Here is a 26,766-nt window from a genome sequence, read left to right as displayed (position 1 = left end):
CCCGATCTGACTTAAGTGCGGTTAAAAAAGCAGTTGTTTAGACTTTACTTGAAATCTGTTCGTTAGGAACTCCTCAATCCATCGCGTCGCGTCGTAGTCAAGCTGTAGGTTTCTAACTTTCAGTTTTAGTCGATTATGAGGTACCCGATCGAAGGCTTTAGAAAAATCAATAAAAATGGCGTCTGTACAAATCAATTTGTGCAAAGAAATATGAATATCTGTTAAAAGTTCATATAGTTGCGTCTTACACGAGCGATCTTGGCGAAAGCCATGTTGGTTATTGAGCAGCAGGCTATTATCGTTAACATAGGCTATAATGTGAGAGTACAGGATGCGTTTCAGTAATTTGCCACAGATAGATTTCAGTGATGTAGGTCTGTAATTATCAGTCTGCTGTGTCACCAGATTCAAATACCGTTATTACTAATGCTGATTTCCAATCTTCCGGTAGGCATCCCGTACCTAGGGATTGCTGAAACATTAGAGATAACAGAACAGAAGAGTAGTGCGAGGTTAATTTTAGAAGTTTAGCACTTATACCGTCAGGACCTGGGCTGGTTTTATGAGGAAGCCTGTCAATTGCACGAGAGACACCATGTACCGATATTATGATGCATGAAAAAGGAAATTGAATAGTCGTTGTTCAAGTATGTGAGTGTTATCAAGTGGCAGTTCGTTAGTAAAAACTGCAGAGAAGCATTTGCTAAATAGCTCTGTGATATCTCGTGTGTTAAGCATTGCTCCACTTTTGGAAATTAGTAAGGGAGCAGTGTGATTTGGTTTTGGGTTAACTACTTGCCAAAACTTTTTTGGATCAGTTTTTATCATATTCTGAAGAGTGCAATTAAAAAACGGGTCTTTAGCTCCGAGAATTGTAGTTTCTGTATGGCGAGCTATGGTTTTGTAATTATACCAGTCTTCTGGAGCTTTTCTGAGCTTGTCTTCGGGCAGCTTTTCTGAACGCTCCTTTTTTCTTGTTTATGCACTTCTGCGCTTCGCGCTTAAACCACGGATCGTTCTGCATTGAGCTGATGGTCATATCTGGTACACATGTAGTTTGAACTTCTTTGAATTTATTAAGGAACAAGCTCCAGCTTCATTTACCGTTCTGTTTCGAAAATTGTTTGCAAAGTCGGCTGTAAATGAGACTAACATACCAATCATTATGTCAGTGTCGGCGCGTGCGTAGTTGAGAATGCATTTGTTCGCTGTATATTTGTCGGCAGGTTTCAATGCAAATGAACATTGCACCACCCTGTGATCACTTAATTATGGTTCTAGTACATGTGTTGCAGCAAGGTCTGGATGATTTGGTCTGGTATCTGGTCACCCCAAGTTGGTTCGCGCACGACTTGAGTTACATGATGAAAATGCAAATTCCATACGGCTATCAGGTGGACGATAGCATGCACCAATGAGACATTGCGCATGTCCAATACGTGCAGAGACCCACACTATTTCAAGAGGAGAGTTGACTCTATATATATATATATATATATATACAGTGTGTGTGTATAAAACAAGAGACAGTTGATAGCCATCTTTAATAACTATAACAACTCCGCCTCCTCGAAAGCCTTCCCGGTCCTTTCAAAAGATAAAAAAAGAAGGGTCAAGTGCAAGTTCGCTGTTAGTGATGCCACTGGAAAGCCACCTTTCCGTACATATTATTATATCTGTAGTGCAAAAATGAATGAGCGTTTTCAGTGCGGCAATATTGTGAAAAAAGGCTGCGGAAATTTGTCAAGAGCAACGAGAATGCATGTATGGACGTAAGCTTACGCCTCTCAGTTTTTTTTTGTAAATTACTGGAAGGTTGATTTCTTGCAGCAACCTGCACAACATTATTAATGACTGACTCAAACCGGTAAACAGAACCTTTAAAATGTAGAGACGTAAAATTAATAGAAGAACGTTCGTTTTCTTCCCGATTGCTGTTAGCGAAATTGCGCAACTATACCTACGAGCCAACTGTACCTTAGCTGAAAAGTCTTCTTCTATCCACATTTTAGGGGAAAAATTATAGGGTTTTACGTGCCAAAACCACTTTCTCATTATGAGGCATGCCGTAGTGGAGGACTTCGGAAGTTTCGACCACCTGGGGCTCTTTAACGTGCACCTAAATCTAAGTACACGGGTTTTTTTGCATTTCGCCCCCATCGAAATGCGGCCGCAGCGGCCGGGATTCAATCCCGCGACCTCGTGCTCAGCAGCCTAACACCATAGCCACTGAGCAACGACGGCGGGTCACACTTTAGGGGACTCGAGGTTTTTCAGTTTGTGGGCATTTTGTAGCACATCTGTTTAGAATGTAAAGTTCAGGAATTTAATGATGATAGGACGGAAAAAACCGTGACGGCGCTGACCAATACTATGAGCACGTTCAATGTCACCAACGTTGACCTTCAAGTGAGCGGAACAAAATTCTTTCACAATGCCTTCGGATTCGGTATACCCTTCATGGCCCTCTTCGGAGATACCCTCGATTATATGCTTGTTGCACCTCATTCTGTTACTTATGTCGTCCACAACATCGACGAGTTCTTCATTTGCTTTAGATACGTTTGACTTGAACTTCCTGAACAGAATTCTAGACGGCGTCAAAGTGCTTTTTGATTTCCGGTACGCTGCTATTTTTTTTTTCAATGGCGGTGAACCGGGTATTTAAGCTTGCAATTTGTTGGTTAACTTGTATTAGATCGGATGAAATTTCTTCACAAAACTCTTTCAGAAAGGTCAGCACGTCCTTAATCCTGGGCCCGGGGTTACCTTGCACGTCTCCAGCTCGAAGCAAGGGCAGAGCGAGACAAATGGACATCACTGTCAATGAGGGTCTGGGGCAAAGCGCCCGAATAAAGCACGAGCTTCCATGTAAAAGTTCAACCCTACTGCGACTGCAGCATGCAAACAAACCAATGCGTGCGCGGTATGTGCACAGATGCACACTAATTTGTTCCTCAACAAATGCACATACACGGGGGATCAGAAATCACCTATAGGGCTAATCGAACAACTCAAGTTTTGCCTCTCTATGGCAGGAAAACGCACAACTTAGTACGTGCTGCTACTACATATCCGCTGCTACACTCTAAGGCAAAAGAGAGTCAAAAGGGTGTGTGGTTCATCCCTTAAGGGACTAAATGAGCTGCCACAACCATTAATCCCTTTTGGGACTAACGGGGCCATGTCTAACCGATAGTCTCAATGGACTAACGGTACCAGGTTTAACCGTTAGTCCCAATGCTGTTGCGCCTCACAAGATGAACGGTTAGTCCACATGCCATTGCACCTCACGAGATGAACGGTTAGTCCACATGCCATTGCACCTCACGAGATGAACGGTTAGTCCGCATACCATTGCACCCCACGAGATGAACGGTTAGTCCACACAGATTAACAGCGAGGATGATCCATTTGGGATGATTTGTTCATCCCCAGGGATCAAGTTCTGGAATTACACCTAGTGGACTAAACTTGCCATTTTGTCCCTCGGAATGCCTCGTATACGACGACGTGCAATGCAATTTCTGCATTAAAAATGTGCTATGAATATCTCCAAAGTGTTCTGCTACTTCGGCAGACACCGGAAATAAGAGGCAAGAAATGACTATAATGAAAAATGCAATAAAATGTTTTATTAATACATAATATACAAGACAGGCAAAAAAAATAAAGGAGCCTGATTAAAATGCGCGCCTGGCCCAGAAGTAGGTAAATAAAGCAATACATATGTCTTTAACAGAGGACACTTTTGCAACTATGAATGCATGAATTCTCAATTGAAGCATGCTTTTAGCACGGTGTACGCGACACGCGCTAGGGGTGACATGTGCGTGTTGCTTGGTACATCCAAAAGTTTAGCGATGACTTCTAGCGTTTTGTGCACCCCTTTCGGAAACACGATGTCGAACGCCCAATAAAGGGTGAACAATGTTGACAGGGCTTCTGGCAGCGTGTTCTCTTCAATCGCAATATCCTCCAGAGAGACCGTAAAGGGTGTCGAGTCCCATGCATCAACACTGCATATCACGGTAGGCACTCTGTGCGCAGTGCTCCTATCCTGCGAAGAAAGAATTTGCAAATACCGAGTGACACAATTTGTTAGATGCACTGATTTTAAAAGCATTAGCAATAAGTGAAGATACCCTTGCAAGTAAATGAACTTGCATGTTAAAATATCTGCAAGGTGAAACAAGCATGAGCTCATCATTTTTAGACACTGCAGCATTTTATGTGTGGCAGCAACTAATTCTGACAAGGCTCAAGAACATATGTTGAATTATTACTGCATGGGCCTTGGTTCAAATAAAATCTCTTGAGCATGCCGAGTTCAGATGAAAAGGGTGCGAATGTGTCCCAATGCCATATGAACGAATAGTTTGCTGTGCACCACATTTTTCTCGTATAAGAAGTGTTTACTTCCAAAATTTCGGTTGCTGTCTTTGCCTACAGATGCCAGCTCCGAGAGTTTGCCATGTGGGCAGTGCAGCAGCCGGAGCAAAGGCCGCCATTATAGGCTGTTATATAGGCCCCTCCATGATTGAAGGCGCCTTTACATCACGATTTTCACTGTTACCTTGCAGCACCCAACTAAAAAAGAGCACCGCTTGTTTATCATTATGGTTACCATCATCACTCACACGTGCGAGAGGTCTCAGTTGTCTAGCGGTAGTCAGTGCTACAGTTTTCCAGTCGGCATTTTAGCTTTTCTATGCGTGTGTATTGTGTATGGTGGTACGCATGTTCAGGCATGATATGAGCATTGCTTGCCTGTTAAATTCAATTATGGGGTTTTACGTGCCAAAACCACTTTCTGATTATGAGGCACGCCGTAATGGAGGACTCAGGAAATTTGGACTACCTGGGGTTCTTTAACGTGCACCTAACTCTAAGTACACAGGTGTTTTTGCATTTCGCCCCCATTGAAATGTGGCCGCCGTCGCCGGGATTCAATCCCGCGACCTCGTGCTCAGCAGGCCAACACCATAGCCACTGAGCAAACACAGTGGGTGCTTGCATGTTCCCCCTGACCACGTCACGCTACAGAGGCAACGCCAGCGACGTGCTTCATCATGCTTACATTGTTGCCTACAAGTTATTAAGGTGCCGACGATGGTAACCCAGTGATGCTGCCAGCTGAAGAGGCAGATCTTTTGACAGTGCATGGCAGGATTGAGTGGTAAATCTGCTGTTAGTGTCCCTTAATTGCAGAGTGGCCAGTGCACCACCAAAGAGCACAACCACTTATTCCCTTTGTCTGCGCTGCCTTACCATTTGCAAAGTCACTGTCGTTCATGCCGCCGCAACCCAACCTTCAATTATACTATTATCCTCTTATGTCATAGCAACAAACTAACAAGAGAAATAATTGAAGCATTCCATGCGTACAGATTAAAGGAATAATGCATTAGCCAGGCTTTAGTGACCCTTTCATCCAAGGAAATTTACTACCTTGGTCACCAAGTTATAATGTAGCATGACATTATGTGTTCTTTTCATTATTTAACCTGTCTCCAGAGTTTCTTTTCTTTTTACATTTGTGTTGTTTCATACTTAGTTCCCCATTTATTTTATCACTTTCTATCACTTTTTTATCATTTTTTTATTGGCTTTGTACATCTACATGTGCAATCTTTTTCTTGCATACTGATCCATTTGGATGTACATAAGGCTTCTCTTCAACAAGTTTGTTTGCAAGTACAGCACATGTCTTGTCATTTTCTGTCTTTGCCATTATGTTTAGCAGTGCTGTCCAGTTAAACTTGTGGAGCACAAGTATAAAGTATATAAACAACCAAAAGAAAATAATCGCTTAGTCACTAGATTTTCACTTTTTCTTTTCAATGGAGCAACCTTTGCTAACATTGGAGCAGTGGTTGCCAAGAAAAACTTTTCCCCTTCCCATGTATTTTGACAGGATGTTCAGACTAAGGCTTCCCCTCAAGGCAAGTCACTGACACATGAACATTTTGTCTCTGAGGAGCCCTTGCTACTGTTTTGACCTGTCACTAGCTATACATAAGCAATACTAGGAAACAGTGAATCTTTGAGGTAACTTAGATGTCCTTCAGCTCCACTTAAGAGTGCTAATACTTGCCATAAAGTAGTGAATTGAGCCCGAGTCATAACCGTGCTAAAGTGGCGTGGTTTATCCCACAGCTCGCTGCGCTTACTGCTTACAGTTCAGGTGCACTTACAGTTGTCAAAAATGCTTCCTTGCGCTCTTTAACGAGACAGGGCAGCAAACAAATTGCAGCAGTCTCCATCAAATCTGGAAGGAAAAGTGCTGAATGTAAGCAGGTCAAACAGGGTAGTACAAAAGCAATACACTGTCGCCCCGCCAGGATAAGTAGCCATAACATTAGTAGGCCTGACAAATGATACATTGCACCTTAAAGGCATGTCTATCTAGGATTCATATGTCAATACTTCAAACAGCTAATTAAAAAGAACCAATTTCAAGAATCCCTTTCTGTTTTGTTGCAAATTTTGGCCTTTTAAATGTTTATACCCACAGCACCTACTTGGAGATGTCTGGAAAATATATTTAAACAGCGGGTGTGTGCGAATAGTAATTTCTGAGACCGAGATGAAAATGAGTAGAGTAGTGACAAAAGAAAATATATTTTTCAAATATCTTTCTAATAAAACAGGAATTTTCACAATTACTATAAAACGATGTGGACATCCTAGTATTCTTTATGTTAGCGAGTTTCCGTCATCATTACATAGCAGGTTATGAAGGGTTATTTGTTAGATGCACTAATGGAGCATTAAGATCAGGTAAGCAGTATCTTCATAACAACAGGACTCTTAGGAGTGCAAACGCTCTCTGTAAACCGGCAAGTATGGCTCCTCCAGTGAGTAGTTTGATCCACTACATAAGCTATCATGTTCTATGTCTATACTATTCCCACACGGATGACATTCGCCATACCTTTACTTCAGTTCACTCATTAAGTACACTTTCCTCAGCATGATCATCATGATTAAACATATATTAGTGAATTCGAATCATCAAGCAGAACAGCCTCTTTACCATTTTTTTTGTCCTCGGTGGCAGCCTCCAAGCGACTGTTAAAGTCCGCAAGAAATGCCTCAAGATGCCGTTTCTTCTGGGCTTTTTCAATTACCTTCTTTGCAACAGCACGCAGTAGGGGTCGCAGTGTTGTACTCAGGTCAACACCTGTTTGCAGCATAAACTCGTTGTGAAGCTTAATGGAGGAAAAATAAAAGATAAAATGGTCAGTCCTTACATTAGCGCTTTGCTCTAAAGCAAAGAAAATAAAAAAATTGCAGTCACTAGTCTCACAGCCTGATTGTTTTCAAATTCTCTGGCTGTACAAGCAGTGTATTTTGCCTAAACCAGTTTGCACAACTTATATTGGAAGCCTTGAGCTACAGCTCGAACGCACAAAACTAACCGTGATGGAAATAAATGCATGCTGCAAGAACTACTAGGAATGTGTCATCTGCTAGCTAACAAGAAGGTTAACTTAGTCTTTACATGGTGCAAATTGGACGATAAGCTACTTGAACAATAGCATTCACCTGAAATATCCTAAAATATTATAATGCTACAAAATACCCTAGCAGCTTTCAAAACTAGAGAACAGGCTATGAGCATACAATTAAAGCAATGAGGCAGGCAGCAGCTTTAGTTTCTCTTTTGAAAGTTACACTTAAACTTTGCGTAGACCAGGGGTGCGATCTTGTATGCGTTCCAAAATAGAACGGAGGCGGTTCGTTCCACCGAGCCAAATATGATTCGTCAATTTGAACTGTGCCGAGTGCTATGACATCAATTGTGACGTGATATCTGCTGTCAATCATTCCGTGTTGTCTGCTATTGTATGAACGGAATGGAACATACCGCCTATTTCGTGACGTAAAGAACGGACCGCCTCCGTTCTATTTTGGAACGCGTACAAGATTGCACCCAAGAAGTCCATTGCACGTACAAGGACTGGTCATGGCATCACTATGCATTGCATGGAGCCATGGCATTCCATATCACCAATGTGTCATGCAAAGTATAAGAGAAAGATTTTCTAAGTGCCTTTCTGCAAACAACTAACATGACAATGAATGATGGGGAAATTTTAGGGATACCCTATATTAAAGGACACCATGTTCTTCCTCTCCTCTTTCATCTAATGGCTCACATAATCCAAGAGTGAGCAGCGAGGATGAGTCCTTGGAATAGTTTTTTTTGTCTTGAAACTTCTGTGATAAACCTTGTTCGGCTGCCCAAAGTAGCTGTGACATAGCACAGAGTTGTTTGGAGGGCCACATAGCCATTTAACCCCGAGAAGGCTAGCTTGTGTTCATATTCCAGCAAGCCAAGTACGTAGCCATTCCAATTACGGCAGTGTTTCAGAACGCTAAAGAATGGTGCATTCATGCAACTACTAAACTCACAATTTGTTAAAGAAAGATTGATGGAAGCACAATGAATGCAAACAGTACAGTCCAAATAGTATTATGCTTACTAAACAGAACATAAGTGCGCTATGACTTAAACTTATTCAGAGGCAGTTATAGTGAACATGTAAAACTTCCACAGTACAACACTGATGCTACAGTGAAACCTAAATAATAAAACACAATCATTGCATTCCCAGATTTTAAAAATTTTACATGTTCCATTAGAGCAGTTTTTATGACTGTGCATTATTTCACCTCCTTCTGCAACACTGTAGGAGAGCCCACAAAGCTGGCCAGAATGCGTGTGGAAGTATGTTGCACCCCCATGCAATACAGGAAATGTATTTGGTAACCAAGCATACAACAACACACTTAAAAAAACACAGCAGTAATTACCATGGCGCTTAATTTCAGAGCTGGATATTCATCCGTGATAGCCTGGATTGTTGGGCACTCCTTTTCAATCCAGTCCCGTCGAGTTCTGAATGTCCGTAACATGCAATCTGTGACATATGAAAAGTTAGCCTTTTGTTTCAGAAGCTCCTTTTTCATGGAAGCAATGTGGCTTCTGATGCTGCTCTCATCTTCGCCATCCCACACTTCAACAACCTAAGAAAGAAAAAAAATGTACCAGACACCTTTCAAACTAAATGATGTTACATGCCAACGCCAGGCAACTGATGCTTACAGCAGTAGGTCTTTTCATTCTTTTCGCCATTGTCTCGCCACTGGCCAATGTACTTGTGGGAGTCCTTTTGGTAGGCACAATTTCCCCACGCTGTATCTTTATCTTTCTCCTTTCATACTTTGCCTTGAAGCGCAACGATTCCCTCCAAGAATCCTGAAAGTTCAAAATGTCAACATTTTATTACATCTCACAATATGGTTACTAATATGTTTTGGTTATTACTGCAAAGCAGAGCTAGAAATTGGCAGATCTGCCAGTTGATAGCATTGCTTTGAAACATTCTGAAACATTAAGAGAAAATGTGAATTTTTTTCTAAAGCACTGTGCTGCTTTCAATAACGTTTTGCTTACTAGGGTATTCTAAAGCATGCATCAAGAAATTAAAATATGCAAATTAATGTTCAGAGTGGTTAGGGCATGTGCAAGGTGCTACGGGTCACTGTAACATGCAAATACTCTCTCAGGTGTTCACATTACGTGCATGAGATGAACACAGACCTCATTACTAGCCATGTTGAGTGCTGGCAGTGCACATGCTAGCTAATCAAAAGCCTACATGTGAATGTACCCACTAGTAATCGCGGCAGTTATGGGAGAACTAAAGCTACGTGCTAAATATATTTGGCCAAGGCATACTTCTGTGCAGTACCAAATGCACCAGATGAAACGATATTGCACAGCAGTCACTGATGAGCCGTAATTTTTCAAAGAGATCAAGTGCTGTGCCACTAACAAAAACACTGTGGCAGTACTACAGGCACACCGCGCATGAAAGTAAAATTTTACCATAAACATAACATGTTCCATCTATCTTACTATATTTTGCTGAAGAAAAAAAAATTCTGATCAAAGGACGAACTGCTGCAGATATTACTTAGTAGAAATCAGCAATACGTAAAAAGTAGTGAAGCTTACATATCCAGTTCCAGTGCTGTCAGCCAAACTGGGGTATTTTGCTACCAGCGCTTTGCTTGCTTCCTCATACAGCTTTCCTGGATGCCTAAACAAAAACCAGTGTTACCAGAGAGGTCAGCGAGCCATGTGTATCAAAATTCAAAAGAAGAAAGCGTACACATTCTCTACTAATAGTGTAATTACTGCAAGTAACACAAAGAGAGGCACTGTAAAAATCACTAAAATCAAGTGTGCTTACTGATTAAGGTAATGGGCATTTCTCACACAACACAAATTTCTGACTTCATTGAGGTAGTGGGAGCAATACCAGAAACGCTACAGTGCTACAGGACTGATTTTTTGGTGTTAATGGCACAGATTGACTTGCTGGCTATGAAAGTTGAAAGTGTAACTTTCATTTGCCTGACCACCTGTTGCTCCTATTATGCACCAAAATTGAGTATATTAGTGTCGTGCCTTTTTACTTTGTGAAAAAGTGACTATTTAATCACAGCTTGTGGTCTTGGGTTTTAAAAATAAATAAATGCTGATTGCTAAAAATAAATAAATAAATAAATTGAAGAGTGCACTAATTCTAAGATCATTTTTTCTTATGATTTCAAATGTTACGAGCGCCTTTGCGAGAAAAGCAAAGCCATATCAAGCTGGAAATGTTCATTTTCGACACCCCATGGCTTCGTAGATTGTAATTGTGATCAATCCCGAATTACGAATTAATTTTGATTTCTAGTACCATGCCACCAAAGCGACACTCAGCGAGGTGAACTCGCTCGAAGGATCACTAAATTTGCTCACGTGACTGGGATATGTCAAGTGCATTTCTGCGGCACAATCCAAGGATGTGTATACAAATGCAAGCAACATGTGTCCTAAAATACCTTAAGTTCTTTGCGGAACTTTTCTTAACTGTGCTGTTAACTTTTACATCACAGCTGACACCTAATGATCAAAATCAGTTAGTTGAATCATGATTATCTTTTGCATTGTTTTAGATAGTCCCTAAGTAGGAACAGGCTGTATATGAACCTGCATGCTCATGCAAGCATACTTCTCTTAGCTGTCAGTTTACAATTACTGCACATTGGCCAAAACTGAATGAGCAACATTGCATGCTTGCATTGACAACACTTTTGCACACATACATGCTAAGAAACAGTGTGTACTGCAAAAAATGAAACAGGAGGCTCACTTTGTTTAGCACCATACAGTAGACCAGATAATTCTTACTCAAGGGGACCCCAGAATTTCATTTGAATTATCAGATGCAAGCATAAACATGACTTGGGGAAACATATTAGCCTATACTGTAATGAAACATTCATTTATTCGCATATTTAAAATCAACTGCAAATTGTTGACGGCTTTTAGCAGCTTGTGACTTCAAAACTAAGTGTTCTATTCCAGCAAGGGCAACCAGTTCTTTTCTCCTCATGGTTTTGACAGCTTTGACAACTGCAGGCAGGCAATCAGCTTCATTTTCAGCTGTTTGAAAGATATATGCTCTCAAATGTTCAGCTGAAGTGACAAAGGCAGCTGATATTTCCGATACGGACAATAAAAATAAGTTCGAACTAGCAGAATTAACCAAATGCTGCAGTTTGAATTAAGCGGCTTTTAAGTACATTAAAAACATAGTGGGTCAAACAAAAATACAAGATTTGTTTGAATTAACTGAGACTACAAAATATCCAAGTTTGAATTATTGCAAGTTTACTGTAGGAAGGCCATCCAGTGCAACAAGATAACAGCATTGTAAAAACAAGCGCAAACGTATATAAACTGCCTCTCACATTCCATATGAGCAGAGGTCATGAAACAACCACTGGATGAGTCGCTGCCTCTTTTCAAAGTGCATCCCAGCACGATGTTTCTCAACAGCCATTTGGATGTCCAGCGGTACTGGTGGGAGTGTGTATGACGTAAGTGTAGGTGCTAGCTGCAGCGGCATTTGTGCTACTTCAACGTCCAAGACATCCACAACTCTGCAATAGTAGGGCAAAATAACCACAGCTATAAAACACCAAGACGAATCTCAGAATTTTTCTATAGTGAATAAAAGAGCTGGTAGTCAACTGGTAGTCATTCTTCAAGATTCTTTCTTACAGCTAATGAAAAACATAGAAATAAATTTAATCGTATATTAGTAGGAAAATTATGAATACCTGCGCTATCGTGGCGTTATAGGCGATTCTTTTAACGGAAAACAGGTAAAATCCTATGGAAGTTTAGTGCAGGGAACATACAGACAGACAATAAAGTATATCAAGCACGGGCACCAACAAATGTACCATTTGTTGAGCATCCACTCGAGGAAAATATGTGACGACAAAAAAAGTGTTGAAAAAGTGCCTTCATAAGATTGCACTCGGAATGGTGCAGGCTTGTGGATGCTTCATTTTGCCGCAAACAGAAGCATTATTTTTGTCAAAGAATGCCTCCAATGCGTACTGTGACATGCGCTTTTGCTTCTGCCTACAATTTGCCTACTGAAGTCGTGACTCGCATTCACATGCAAAGTGCATGGCCGAATGTGCATACCTATTCTCTTCCTTGCAATTTCAGCGTCCTCCTTAAGATACTCATTTGCGCATAGTTCTGTCTGGCCAGTGTAAACTTTGTTGCATGATGTAGTTATGAAGGGACACCCACATTGTTTTATGTGGCGCAAGTGTCCTTAGCTGGACTTGTTAGTTTAAGTACATTATGACAAAACAGTGCAGACAACGGGACTCGTAAAACGGCCAGGTGCTGGACAGAATATTGTCCTGTTCGTTTTTCACCCATTCCGTCATTTGTGCTGTTTTGCCATAATTATCTTATATTCTCATTTGCTTTCAGCATGCACCCGGGAGCAGAGTTCTTGCAACTTATTAGGGTCTGAAGAAGCGAGAGGGTCAACATGTCTGCCTGCAACCTTTTTGAGGTTGTATGAAATCCTGTGTAAATGTAGACAACCTTTGGCCTTTCCTTCAAGCGTTCAGGCTGGGCCTTTACCCTTCCAGCAGCAAGTTAAGCTCTGCGAGAGATACTCGGCCACAGCAATGAAAACCACAAGGAGGCCCACTGAAGAAAAGGTGGCCTACCTGGAAATCAAATGTATTGTACGAGATGTCAGCACTACTTCCAGAGCCCAGATTCTATGCACAGTCATGCATACCACTTTTTCGGAATGATCGAGTGGGCATAATGAAAAGGCAGAAGTCCTTTCTTGGCAACGTAGAAAGTACCCACAACGTACATGATCAGAACACAATTTCAGTTTCAAATCGAGAAGCTGCGATCTATCCTTCCCACCTGCCGCATGCCATGGTGGATCAGTGGCTCTGGCGTTGCTCTACTAAGCGTGACGTTGCGGGTCCGATTCCTGGCCATGGCAGCTGCATTTCCATAGGGTGAAATGTGAAGGCACTTGTGTATGTGCATATAGGCTTATACAAAGAAGCCCAGGCATTCAAAATAATCCAGTGGCTCCCACCACAGCATGCCACACAATCAGATCGCGGTTTTTGAACGTAAAACTACAGAAATACATTTCTTTACACATTGCCAAGAATGGCCTTGTGCCTTTTGATTCTGCCCACTCGAAGATTGAGAAAAAGTGTCTGGCATGGCAGCGCATGGAATCTGTGCTCTGGAACTAGTGCCCACATATCATACAATACCTTTGACTTCCAGGCAGGCAGACTTTTTTTCGGCAAGCTTCCCTATGACGGTAGTTTTTGCTGTGGCCGAGTGTTTCATTGAAAGTGCGAAACTTGGGGCTGGAAAGGAAAGGACTCCGCCTGAATGCTTGAAGGAGAGGCCAGAGGTCGTGCTGCATTTCACCATTCGCACTGTCACCATTCACCATTCACCATTCGCATGTCACCATTCGCACTGGAAGCATTTTTTTATCAAAAAGAATGCCTTTAGCTATCTGCGGCATTGAAGCATCCACAAGCCTGCACTATCTCGAGCACGATTTTATGAATGCCATTTATTTGACACAAGCTTTCTTGTGTCGTAGATTTTCTCCCAATGATGCGATGGTGTGCATGCCCACCAAATGGTGGATGGCCTCTCAGTAAACAGTTGATTGTGGCAACCGTGCTTGTCTCTTTGGTTTGTGTATTTTTCTGCCATATTGCGCTACACTACTACAGTTGAATGCCTACATTACTTTACCAGCAATTGAGCAAGCCTGGGAAAGTGCAGAAATGTCACAATGTGCTGCTGTCGCGTGACTGCCTTCAGCATCATGATACATACGCCTATCTCCTTGGAAATGAAACCAAGATTTAGCAATGCTGTCATGGGAAATTATTTAGGCTGTTTTGAGGCTTATGTGTTTAGGGTTTCAAAATTGAAAACCTTTATTGCAAACATAAAATGAGGTCAAAAATGTCATGCCAGTACTTCTTTGTGTTGAACTTACCGGTACTCGCTCACTTCTTTTAGTTGCAATTTAAGTTTGTCGATAATGACAAAGTCATCTGGGACATCTACAAATACTTTGAAGTCTTCATCATACACCTGTTGCAAAAGGTTAAGAAAAGAATACTGCTGTACTTATTCTTCATTCAACAGCAAAGTATTGTTTACTGCAGCATTACGGGTCACTTAGATTTTTTTTAAGGCGTCGGATATGGCACGGTGATTGGAACAGTGGCGATTTTGGCCAAAGGGAGCAAATGCGTGCGCTCCGTGACGGGTAGCCACCGTGGCCGCACAACTAAATAAGCACACTCTGACGTGATACTTGAAAGCGTGGTTTCGTTTTGCATGCTGCATTTTTTGGGCGCGATCACAAAAAGCTGGCATGTCGCAATCTATGACCGGCCTCGACATGGTAGAACCAGCAGCCTTTCGAATGCGGCACAAAAGTGCAAGGCTAGCTATCTCCTGCAGCACCGGCATTATGCTAATGAAAGCGAGGTTGAAATCACCGCACCGACTGACGAGCGCCTACAATGTAACGACACGAAGCCAAGCATCTAACGAGACGTTCATTTGAGGGATCGCCAGTCGTGTGTGCGCAGGCGCGAGTAAGAGCGGGCATGAGAGGGAGAATCAGGGGGCTTTTGCTCCTTGAATATGACTCTGCCTAGGCACTACGGAGGAGGTTTCTTAGCGCGTGTTTATGCGTTTGTCCCCTAGATGCTGGCATTGCGAAGTGCGGTCGAGTTTGTTAATGCTCCACCACTGGCTGCCCGCGCGGTGAGGCAGTTGGCACAGACGCGCCATTTGGTGATCGCTGTGTCTGAATGGGCAAGGTTCTTATTGGTGTTGTATAACTCGTGGGTCACATTTTTCGGCGCGACGATAGATTGGAGTAAGACACGTGGGGCTAGTTGGTGCATATCTTTCAATAGATGAAGCGCCAATAGTGATGGCACACAGGAAGGAATACAGACAGGACAAAAGGCGCTACTTGCCACTGTTTATTGAAGTCAAAGGTGGCCGATTATATAGCCATGAGGAGAGGGGAACGAAAAAAGAGGAACACTGACTATGTGAATTCGCACGTGCAAGAACACTGAAGATATAAATGAAGGGAATCACGTCTAATCTAAATCTAAAACCTATCTAAAAAACATGCTTTCCTTTGTGTAAATATTCAGAGATGGGGTGCTGACACAGGTGTCCCCTGTTTTCTTAATCTGGTTGGCCTCCAACAATTCACGTGCCACAGAATTCTTACTTTTAAACATGATTGTTGTATCATGAAGCCTTGCTTCACATACTTGTTTCTTCTCATTCCCGCAGGCCTTGCAATGAAGCGCCAAGTTTGAACCATATCAATTATTCAATGAAAGGTCCTGTCCTGTCTGTATTCCTTCCTGTGTGCCGTCACTATTGGCGCTTTATCTATTGAAAGGGATAGATAGGATATTTTACAAGCACTGCTCCAGGACAGCAAATGTAATTGGCAAATGGATGCCTTAGGAGAGCAGATGAGGTTACAATAACGCAGGTGGCGCAGGATATTAAGCTAAGGCACCCAAGAGGTAGCGGGGGTATCGAAGCTGTAAGCAGGACGACCTGTGGGTTGGGGCCTCTGCGAGCCCCTACCCACGGTCCAGTCCGGGTTCTAGCTTTGGTGTCCCCATTGCCGCTTTGGTGTGCTGGAGGCGCCGCCAATAATGCGAAATAATGACACGTTGTTACAATTAGTAAAAAGCACGATTGAGTAAATATAATTACGTCCAGCCGCCAACTTGTGACGCTAAGTTCAGCACTACCGCACCCCGCGACTTCAGCAACATCAGTCAGAACTTCACTTCTGAATGTACGTCGGACAGACTTTCTCGCGCCTGCGCCGCTGGTGTCGAGTCAGTCATCGTCACCGGCGGCCTTTTACCCACTTGCGTTCAACCACGATTGCTAAGGCGCTCTGCCTTCTAGATTTTTAATATATGCGGTCCGGGCTCTACTACTGTCGCTACTGCTCCCACAGAAACATCAGTGATGTAAATTTACAAGGTACATTGCCGAAAGGCGCGAGAAAGCTATGATCCGCTACGATTGAGTTAGCACGAGTGCCGCAGGTGCCGGAGATTATGTCCGACACAGCGGTCGCCAAATCGGCCGTCAGTGCCCGCTGCTTCACCTATTTTACCACGCCAGCAGCCAGCGTCCGAGCGTAAACAAACGACCGCACTCCGCAACGCCGGCACGCCTAGGGACAAACGCCTACATAAAAACCTCCTCCGGCCTAAGCAGAGTCGTATAACAAGCAATTCAAGGAGCAAAAGCCCCCGGACTCGCGTCCGCTCGTACTCGCGCCTGCGCAGAAACAGCTGGCGATCCCTCAAATGAACGTCTCGTACGCATCCAGGCATAGAGTTTCCTACAAATGCATCCAGGCATCCCTGCACTTGCATGGTCACCTTGCACCGTGATAACCATAGGCCACTATTACGTGCAAAATGGCCTTATAAATAAAAAAATATCACTGCAAACAAGAACTGAAATTTAAGGGTTACGAGAAATATTGACATTCAGTGTTGCAACTGCAGCGCTAAATTCAAATGAAACCATGAACACCTTTATAAGTATAGCGTTCTCGTCGGGAAACAATTGACAGACTTTAAAAAAATGAAATAGCTTCAAGTAGTACTAAAGGCTAAACTGGTATATAGCACTGTTGTCCAATAGCTTTACCGCAGCGACGTCGTAAGAAAACGCAAGTAACCGTTCTTTAGGCAATCACAGAACCAACGTTTGCAAGGCCTTAATAAAGTACTTCAGCACTACAATATGGTTCACGTTCCTTTTATGGCCACTACAGGACTCTCTTTTTTCTTCACACGGCAACAAATTTCATTGGAATCTGCTTCAATGAAGGTTACAGGCTGGAGCGCGGTTACATACATGCATGCATTTTGAAGATATGACGCTTTTTCGATTATGACCGCGACATCGCACGCACACAAACTCAACACGGCGCTCCTACCAGACCAAGCGCAAAAATGCGTTGAAAGAGCGATGAATTGGGCTAGTTGCTGGTTTCATAGTTTCTTCTTGCGCTGTGTACCTATGACGAGGACGGGAACAAAGACGATGACAATGGATGGTGCGCAAACCGTTCGTAGTCTTTTTTCTTTGTTCCTGTGCTTGTCCATAATTAAGTACACTGCGCGAGAATATTCTATGAAGAATTCTTACCACAATGAGAAAAATATAATTTATGATCAATCGCACTGCGTATACGTACCGTGAGCTTTAGCTGCGCTGTATCCACATTCGCCAGGACGCTGGATGCCTGCAGGTTTCCGATTAGCTCTTGCCGTGTCAGTGACCCGTCGAAATGAACGACGATCTTCTTTTCTCGGAACTCAACAAGGCATTTTGAGGCCATGTTTGAAGAACATATGCGCCAAAAGCGCGAACACAAAGAAGCGTGCAGGACGGTAACCCAACGTGCGTACCGTGCGGGCAATGTAGAACTTTAGGCGGGCTATCCCAGGCGGCCCCGGGCCTGCGGGGTTGGCTCACCACGGAACCGGGGCGCCACAGGATATATGAACGTCTGTGATGCACTAATTTTTCACGTTTTTTGTTGTATCGCAGCACCATAAACTACACAAAAACCATGTGTTCAATATTTCATATTTTTAGAAATATTTGCAAGCGTATAATGGTGCGCATAATAAAGTTTTACACGCGGCTAGTTAGTTTCGCTTTGTTTATCTGCTTGCGCCAAGTGCGCGATGATCGAATGAAATAAAGTTATTTCCGCTATTTCTTCTACTTCCCGTGTTCATGCCTGCACTTGGCTGCAGCTGTAGTCGTGGGCCGCAAAGCACAGGAAAACGACGCTCGGTGTAAACCATTCTCTTCATGTCGTCTTAGCGCATGTTTATGTGCATAAGACTTCGCCGAAGAATTCGTGTGCGTGTCTGTGAGGACGCGCGTGTGGACATCGTTTGTGTGGGCACGTGCGCAATTTACACCATCATGTGCGTGTCTGCGAGGACGCGCGTGCGGATATCGTTTGTGTGGGCACGTGCGCAATTTACACCATCGTGTGCGTGTCTGTGAGGACGCGCGTGCGGACATCGTTTGTGTGGGCACGTGCGCAATTTGCACCATCGTGTGCGTGTCTGTGAGAACGCGCGTGCGGACATCGTTTGTGTGGGCACGTGCGCAATTTGCACCATCGTGTGCGTGTCTGTGAGGAAGCGCGTGCGGACATCGTTTGTGTGGGCACGTGCGCAATTTGCACCATCAACTTTTCTCTTCCTGGCCGCCACAAGATGCATAACTGCACTATATATGCACATAATGCATGACCCTCAGTTCACAGACTGCTCTTCTGGGCATATGCTTGCGTGTTAGTGGCAGGCATATATTTTTGACATAGCACATGTAGTAATGGAAGCTAAGTACTGTCCAAGGTGCCCATATTTTTCATTTCAGTTTACAAAAGTGGTCACACACATAGGTGTGGCACATAGTGGGGAGCCAAATTTTCGAATATTTTGTGGCATTGATGGTTGTGCCAACACCTACACCAACTTTTCGTCATACCGTTCGCACTTGTACCGTCAGCACAGAAATGTGCTTGAGGAGCAAGGCACAAGCCTCCAACGGACGCACCAATCACAGGAAAGTGAAGAATCTTTGGCACCTTTGGAAAATGATCCTGTGTTGGTGGAAAGCATCGTGGTGGAAGAGAACGCAACGCCTATTGGCAGTCCCCTGTTCGATCATGAAGGAACTTCAATGCTTCAGGAGACTGATTCCCCAAGTGATGGGTTTTGCTCCTTCGTTCAGCAAGCAAAATCTGCTATATGGAGGTTCTTCTTCAATGTGACCGAGTGTCACAACTTGCCACATGCGGCTGTAGAAAAGCTTTTTTCAGAACTGCACTTCGTTTTTGAGATTGTGTTAAAGGCCTATGCAAATGAGATTGTGCACTCCATGAAAATGCCAGAAGTACCATCAGTGGTAAATGATCTATTGACATGTGAATTTTTGCATGACATATTCAAGGATCTTAGTGACAAACGCAAGCGTGAGAGATATGCAAAGGAGAACTTTCCTTTTGTTGCGCCTGAGCAACATATAGTTGGCAAAAGTGCAAAGTATCATTATGTACCTGTGCCAAAGCTTCTCCGTGCACTTTGCAATGTTCCCGACATTGCCTCTCATTTCACAACTCCTAAGATTGAACCGGGCGTGCCTGCTTTATACAGAGACTACACTGATGGTCTTCTATATAGAGAGCACCTACAATCTCTCATATCAGAGAGCAGCACACATACAATTATACTTTTGTTTTATTCAGATGAAATTGAAGTTGTCAATCCCTTGGGTGCTAAACGAGGTGTGCATAAACTTCTTGCCGTGTACTGCTGCTTGCTGAACATCCATGTGAAGTACAGGTCTCAGCTTCACAACATCTACTTGGTTTTGCTTGTTCGTGATGCTTATGTCAAGAAATATGGCTTGACTGCTGTACTGCAGCCACTCATTGATGACCTAAAGGAAATGTATGATCAAGGGTTCATGTTCAATGTGGGGGGAGCCATGAAACAGGGCCAAGTGCTTGTATTCAGCTTCTGTGGCGACAATCTCTCAATGAATCGTCTTGGGGGCTTTTCATGTTGCTTCACTAGCGGTCGAATTTGTCGATTCTGCATGGTCTCGGCAAAACAGTTAGCAGACTTGACAAGTGAAGCAATGTGCCAGATACGCACTGCCAGTCGACACCAGTTGCATCTTCAAGCAATTTCTGTTAACAGCCTTGTTAACAGACGTATTTATGGAGTAAATGAGGTATCAGCCCTGCTTCAACTCCCGTATTTTGATGTAACTCGCCAGCTACCACCAGACATCATGCACGACATTTTGGAAGGTGGAGCAGAATGTGTGCTGCGCCAGGTACTTCAATCACTTTTGTCTAACGGCTTAGTCTCTAAGCAAGACCTTGAGGAAATATCCTCATTCCAGTATGGTTCTAGCGATTCGAAAAACAAACCAGTGCAGATAAACATCTCCTTTATCACCTGCAATGCCACACTGAAGGGCACAGCATCGAGCAAGTGGTGCTTGCTAAGATTTCTTCCTTTAATTCTAGGTGGCAAAATTCCTGAGAACAATGATGACTGGGAAATACTTCTAAAGTATCGTGAAGTGATGGACATAGTATTTGCTCCACATATTCCTTCCAGTCAGCTCGCATACTTGGATGTGCTTGTACAGACATTTATAACAGAGTTTTCTAGAAAATATGGCACGGCTGCACTCATTCCGAAACTTCATTTCTTGGTCCATTACTCAAGGTTTATTCGTGAAGTAGGGCCACTGAAGAACTTTTGGTCAATGAGGTTCGAGGCCAAACATCAATACTTCAAAAAAATTGCAATGGCAGTAAAAAACTTCAAGAATTTGACCTACACCCTTGCAATGCGCCATCAGCTAAAGCTTAGCTACCAGTTGCACAGCTTCCAGCTTTATGAAGGCCTCATAACAGGACAAAGCAAGCCAGTAGTTTGGAGCACACTACCACAATGTGCAAAAGATGTCCTGCCAGAAACAGTTTTTCAAGTGAAACGTGCAACAATTGACCATTGCAGCTACAGTTGTGGAGCCGTACTCGTTGAGAAAAGTGGTGATGCCCCTAAGTTCCACGAAATTGAAGCTCTCTTTGTTGCAAAAGGAAGTCTTCATATTTTAGCGAGAGATTTAATAATAGAGGGCTTTGATCGACACAGGTTTTGCTACTGTGTCAAAAGGTCTAATGAGCTTGCGATGCACACTCCTGCAGATAAGTTTCAGTACCATCTCCTCGACATTTATGGTGATTGCAACATCGTTCCTAAATGGGAGACCTGGTGAGCCAATTGTAATGATACCACAGCATTTATTCACCTTTGAACTAGCTCGTACATTAGTTTGTATTTTGTCACAATTTTTTCTTATCCATATGTACCTGAACTACACTTTTTTGAACTGCCTAATGAACATACATCATTTAAATGTATATAATGGTGTGTGACTGCATTGTTCTGTACCGTTTTGTGATACTGATGGCATTGTATCCTTGTATATGCCAATATAATAAGTGTGGAAGCTGCAGTATTGTGTAGTGTACTTTTAGTCATGTTGCATTGTTTCACTTTGTTATTGTGTAGTGAAATTTGTATTATATGTGCTTACGTATGTCTAACGGGCTCACCTGTGTTTGTACTTTAGTCTTTTACTGTACCTTCTCAATATTGACTAATCCTGAAGCGCAGTGATACCAAAGCTTGTGTTTTGTTAATTGGTGCTTTAACCTTGGAACGGTGCAGCCTATTGCTGTCGTCTTGGCTAAACAAAACTATTGAAGTAATTTATTTGTCTGCATGAACAAAATAGACAATTGTCGTGCATGTATTTTGTCTTATACTTGATTAAGGCTGGAAATAAAGCCATTGTTTGGCAAAATGAATGAAGCACAGCGAGGCTTAGTCACAAAATATATTTTCGATATCAGGTTTACTCACACCAAAACTTACCATTGCTGGAAGACGCTGACCTTACTCGGATGTAGAAAATCACTGGGCTCAATGCCTCTCAGACTCTTGGACTCACTTATCCTAACTCTGACTAGTTGAACTTTGGCTTACACACCCATTGATTCAGGGACTAAAGCCCACTCACCGTGTTGATTTCACACACTTAACCTTACTCTTCAGATCACAGCTCATGTGTTCAAGGTATAGTACAGTCACCCACAAAAGTTTACAGATCACAAGATCACGTAAAACATTGGATTTCTGAGCAGCCTTTAAAAGTAAAAGTAGCCAGTCAAATCACTCCAGGTTTCTGCCCCATATGTTAGCGCCGCTAGAATGCACTAATTGTACACCTTTCTTCTTAGTGATAATGGTAAGCTTCCAGTAAGGACTTGAGAGTGTCTGCCGTATGCGCTATAGCCCAATTTTATTCTGTAAATTTCCTTCTCATGATCAGGGTCCCCTGTGAGTAATTGTCCTAGGTATAAATGTATTCCTTTGCATACACTCAGCTCCAACCCAATTTTATTCTTCTGTAAATTTTCTTCTCATGGTCAGGGGCCCCTGTGAGTAATTTCACATACAGTCAGCCTCTAGAGTATGCGAAGGAATATGTCTACCTAGGACAATTACTTACAGGGGACCCTGATCATGAGAAGGAAATTTACAGAAGAATAAAATTGGGTTGGAGTGCATACAGGAGACACATTCAGATCCTTACTGGAAGCTTACCATTATATCACTAAAAAGAAAGGTGTACAATCAGTGCATTCTAATGGTACTACCATATGGGGCAGAAACTTGGAGACTGAAAATGAAGCTAGAAAACTAGTTAACGACCGTACGAAGAATGATAGGCGCAACGTTAAGAGACAAGAAGAGAGTGGTTTGGACCAGAGAGCAAACGGCTTAGCTGATATTCTAATCAACATTAAGGAAAAGAAATGGAGCTGGGCAGGTTATATAATGCATAGATTAGATAACCGGTGGACCGTTAGAGGTGCCAAGAGAAGGGAAATGCAGTCGAGAATGGCAAAAGACTAGAGGGGGGGTGGTGTGAAATTAAGAAATTCACAGTGCAAGTTGGAATCGGTTGGCGCAGCCAACCGATTCCAACTATGTAGCCAACTTACCTATGCCAACCTATGTAGCCAACCTATGAGCCAACCTATGTAGGCCTTCATCCTACATAGGTTGTTGTTGATGATGATGCTGAAACCATACATCACTTTGTTGCTCGCATATACAAGTGGCAGCTGGAAACGCAAACACCGGGCTCTGTTGTGAGGATGCAGATATATTGCAGGCTTCTCACGACATGACTGCTGGTCACCTTGGTTTCCAGAAAAACCTATGACCGCATCAAAGGTTGCTTCTACTGGCCTGGCAATTGTCCATTAGTGTAGCGAGGTATGTTTCCTGTGCCCTATGTTAGCGTCGAAATCTCCCTACATCAGCTCCAAGCGGACAACTGCAACTGGTTCCGTGTCTGTTGCAACCATTTGAAGTCGTTGGCATTGACCTGTATGGTCCTCTTCCGGTGACTCTCACCGGTAAACGATGGATTGTGACCGCCGTTGACCACTTGATACGCTACGCTGAAACAGCTTGTGTGAGTTCTGCCTCAGCGTCTGAAGTTGCTGAATTCATACTTCAAGCCTTAATACTGCGTCACGGTGCTCCTCGCTTCCTCCTAAGCGACCGTGGAAAAGCATTCCTCTCGCAACTAGTAGACGAGTACTCAGGGCCTCCGGAACCACCCACAAGACTACCTCCAGTTACCATCCACAAACCAACGGCCTAACAGAGCGATTTCATCGCACGCTGTCAGACATGCTAGCTATGTACTGTCAGGATTGGGGGCTCAATCCCATCGCTCGTGACCCGTTGTCAAGATTGGAGTCGGGCATGAATTAGAAGGTAGCTGGCACATGCTGTCATCTGACTTATCCACGCTGAGGACGTTGATGAAGGGAAGGACTTCTTCTCATCGAGAACGAGGAATATGGGTTTATTATATTTACAATATTTATATCAGTCTAACATGGCTGTTTGAGAAAGTACATCAGTCTAACATGACTGCTTGAGAGAAATGTCTCAGTCCAACATGACTGCTTAAGAGAAGTGTGTCGAGCATCAGCACAACAGCAGTTTTTAAACACTAGGTCCTCCCGCGAGGTGATCATGATCGCAAACTAGCCGCCTCTTCGCAGAAAGGTCTACACGCACAAATGCACACACGTTCGAAGGTTCGGGACCGACGTCAGGGGGGCCCCGTAGAACTCGGAGCCGTTCCGGCCGGGTAGCGCGTTGGGGAGTTTGGGGCTCATTCCGTCACAAAGTCGATTTAGTCACGCTGTGGCTAGAAGTTGGCGGCGACGCTCCCGGGATGTTGCCGTCATAGTCATAAGTGGGTGGCAATCTTGCACTGCAGCTGGCCATTCTTTACAGTACGTACATCGAACAGCATTACGACAACTCTCACCGCGTCGTGTGCTTCCGCCCTGGCGAGGAAGCGCTACTCCGGACTCGCGCGTACGTGTGTGATCCGTGCTTTGGGCGTGGTTGGTTCGCCGCATCTCCGACGCGTAATAAACGTCGTGATAACTGCTGCATCACAAGTGGTGGAGTGTGCTTTTCGGTCCTCCGTCCTCTGACTCCCCGCTCAACCTCCTGGAGCTTCGATGGTCGCCGATTGTGCCAGCTGTCCGCCAGTTTGTCGCAGGACGAGCCAACGGGCACTTCTACCTCAATCATCTCGGCCTCGGCTACCCCAGCCTCTCCGTATTGGATTGTCAGTAGGCACCAGCGTGATCCCCATCTGTTTGCTGGACTTCGCGGTGAAGACGTCGAGGATCGGTCGGACGACTACGACCGATCGAGTGAGTTCGGCTAACCGTTGGGACGATGCGTCCAAGCTACGTCACGTCGCCTTTTATCTCACAGGAGTAGCGAAGACTTGGTTTTTCAACCATAGGCTGATTTCACGAACTGGAGTGCTTTCAAACAGCAGCTCCGCCAAATCTTCGGCACACCGCGGCTGTTTGTTCCGCCCTCGCAAGCAACAACTCGGGAAATTAATCTTGCTCGGGGATGTGCTTGCTCTTCGTCGACGCGTGAACACGGCCATCACCGAATCAGACAGGGTTCGCCATATCCTCAAAGGCATCGGAGCTGTCGCTTTCAATGCCGTAGCCATCAAGAACCCCGCTACCGTCGCTGATATCATCGCTACTTGCATGCCAGCGCCTCGACGAACTCGAATCAGTACGGTTGCAGCCAGACACCACTGCAACCACCACGGCCGACGATCCCACGTTACGAGCAATGATCCGCGCAATAATTTGTGAAGAGCTACAGTATCATAGCTTCGCCGCAGGGCCTATGCTTTCTCGTGTGTCGGATACCGACCTGCGAGACGTTGTCAAGGAGGAATTGGCGTCCATGGCTGGTGCAGCATACACGGACCCTCTAACCACTCGGGCCCCACAAACGTACGCACAAGTAGCCACAGTTACTCCAGTCATCATTCCACCGATGCCTCAAAAACCAACGCCGGCCCACATTCCATTCCATGACTACCAGCACACCTACCCAAACCAGCTATCCGCAGTGGCGTCCTCTTCGTCCCATCTGCTACTACTGCGGTTATCGTAGCCACATAGCACGTTTTTGCCGCAAGCGCCAGCAAGACGAGCGTCCCGGATATGACGCATACGAATGGGATGACTTTTCGCCCGGAGCTACATTCCAACGTCCAGGGAGCCTGCAAGACCAATGCCGTACTTATGCTCCACCGCGCGGCTGCTCTCCATCACCTACTGTAGCATCCGAGACGGTTCCGACGTATCGTCCTGTGAGACACCGCTCGCCATCACCCCTTCGCCGCTCTACGCCCACTTCGACCTGCTTCTCAATTCGCCGAGCGTCGTCCAGAAAACTGAATTATGCAGCTTTTCGAGGAAAAGCTGCATCGAACGACAGGACAGAAATTCCTCTATCACGTCTGTGCAATATGATATTGGTTGCAGTAGAAGGTGCACAAGTCGAAGCTTTGATAGACACTGGTGCTAGTGTTTCAGTTATTCACCGCGCGATTGTGTTTGAAACTCCGGAAAGTTACAACCCCCTACGATGGACCTACGCTACTCGCTGCTCAAGGGGCCGCCATTCGACCTACCGCCATGTGCACTGCTCGTATTTCCATCGACGGACTTCCGCATTACGTGCAATTTGCAGTGTTAAGTTCGTGTGCCCAGTAGCTCATATTGGGATGGGATTTTCTTTCTACGGCCTCCGCCTCCATCTGGTGCAGGCAACGCGTTCTCCACATGACCGACAAAACCTATTCACTTCATGCAGATGACGCACCACTTCACTTGCTTGCTGGAGAAGATACCGCGCTACCACCTCGTCATCAAAGCATTGCTACTATCACTTCTGACGTCATTGACTGCGGTGACGTGCTCGTATTATCATCTGCACGCTGTCTCACAAGAGGGATAGCCTTTGCATCGGGGCTGGTTTGATTTGATCATGGCTCTGCACTACAAACCCAACATCCGAAAAGATTCTCATCCCTAAATAGGCTACATTGGCTTGTGCCATGGAATCGGAGTCTATCTCTGTTGTTTCCTTTAAAGCAGCTTCCTCTGAAACTCCTTGTACTGGACAGGCCGCATCTCCTTCAGCTCTTACAGCTGCCATCAGTTCCGACCTGACACCTTCGCAGTCAAAACAGTTGCTTGC

The 26,766-nt window shown here is 44.1% G+C and overlaps 1 protein-coding gene across 1 annotated transcript; it reads right to left on the bottom strand.

Annotated features, from left to right (window-relative positions):
* Nucleotides 1–3,683: 3,683 nt before the first annotated feature.
* Nucleotides 3,684–11,988, bottom strand: LOC139046633 (uncharacterized). The gene is made up of 7 exons (XM_070536601.1): nucleotides 11,821–11,988; nucleotides 10,031–10,115; nucleotides 9,116–9,268; nucleotides 8,824–9,036; nucleotides 7,040–7,214; nucleotides 6,198–6,271; nucleotides 3,684–4,060 (listed from the first exon to the last, which is right to left on the bottom strand). Exons 1-7 carry the CDS (start codon nucleotides 11,976–11,978, stop codon nucleotides 3,776–3,778), a joined length of 1,143 nt encoding a protein of 380 aa, XP_070392702.1. The 5' UTR covers nucleotides 11,979–11,988; the 3' UTR covers nucleotides 3,684–3,775.
* Between the last annotated feature and the right edge of the window lie 14,778 nt (nucleotides 11,989–26,766).

This window comes from Dermacentor albipictus, chromosome 3 (assembly GCF_038994185.2).
Source record: "Dermacentor albipictus isolate Rhodes 1998 colony chromosome 3, USDA_Dalb.pri_finalv2, whole genome shotgun sequence".
Classification (NCBI taxonomy): Eukaryota; Metazoa; Arthropoda; class Arachnida; order Ixodida; family Ixodidae; genus Dermacentor; species Dermacentor albipictus.
This window is presented reverse-complemented; position numbering and strand designations above follow the sequence as displayed.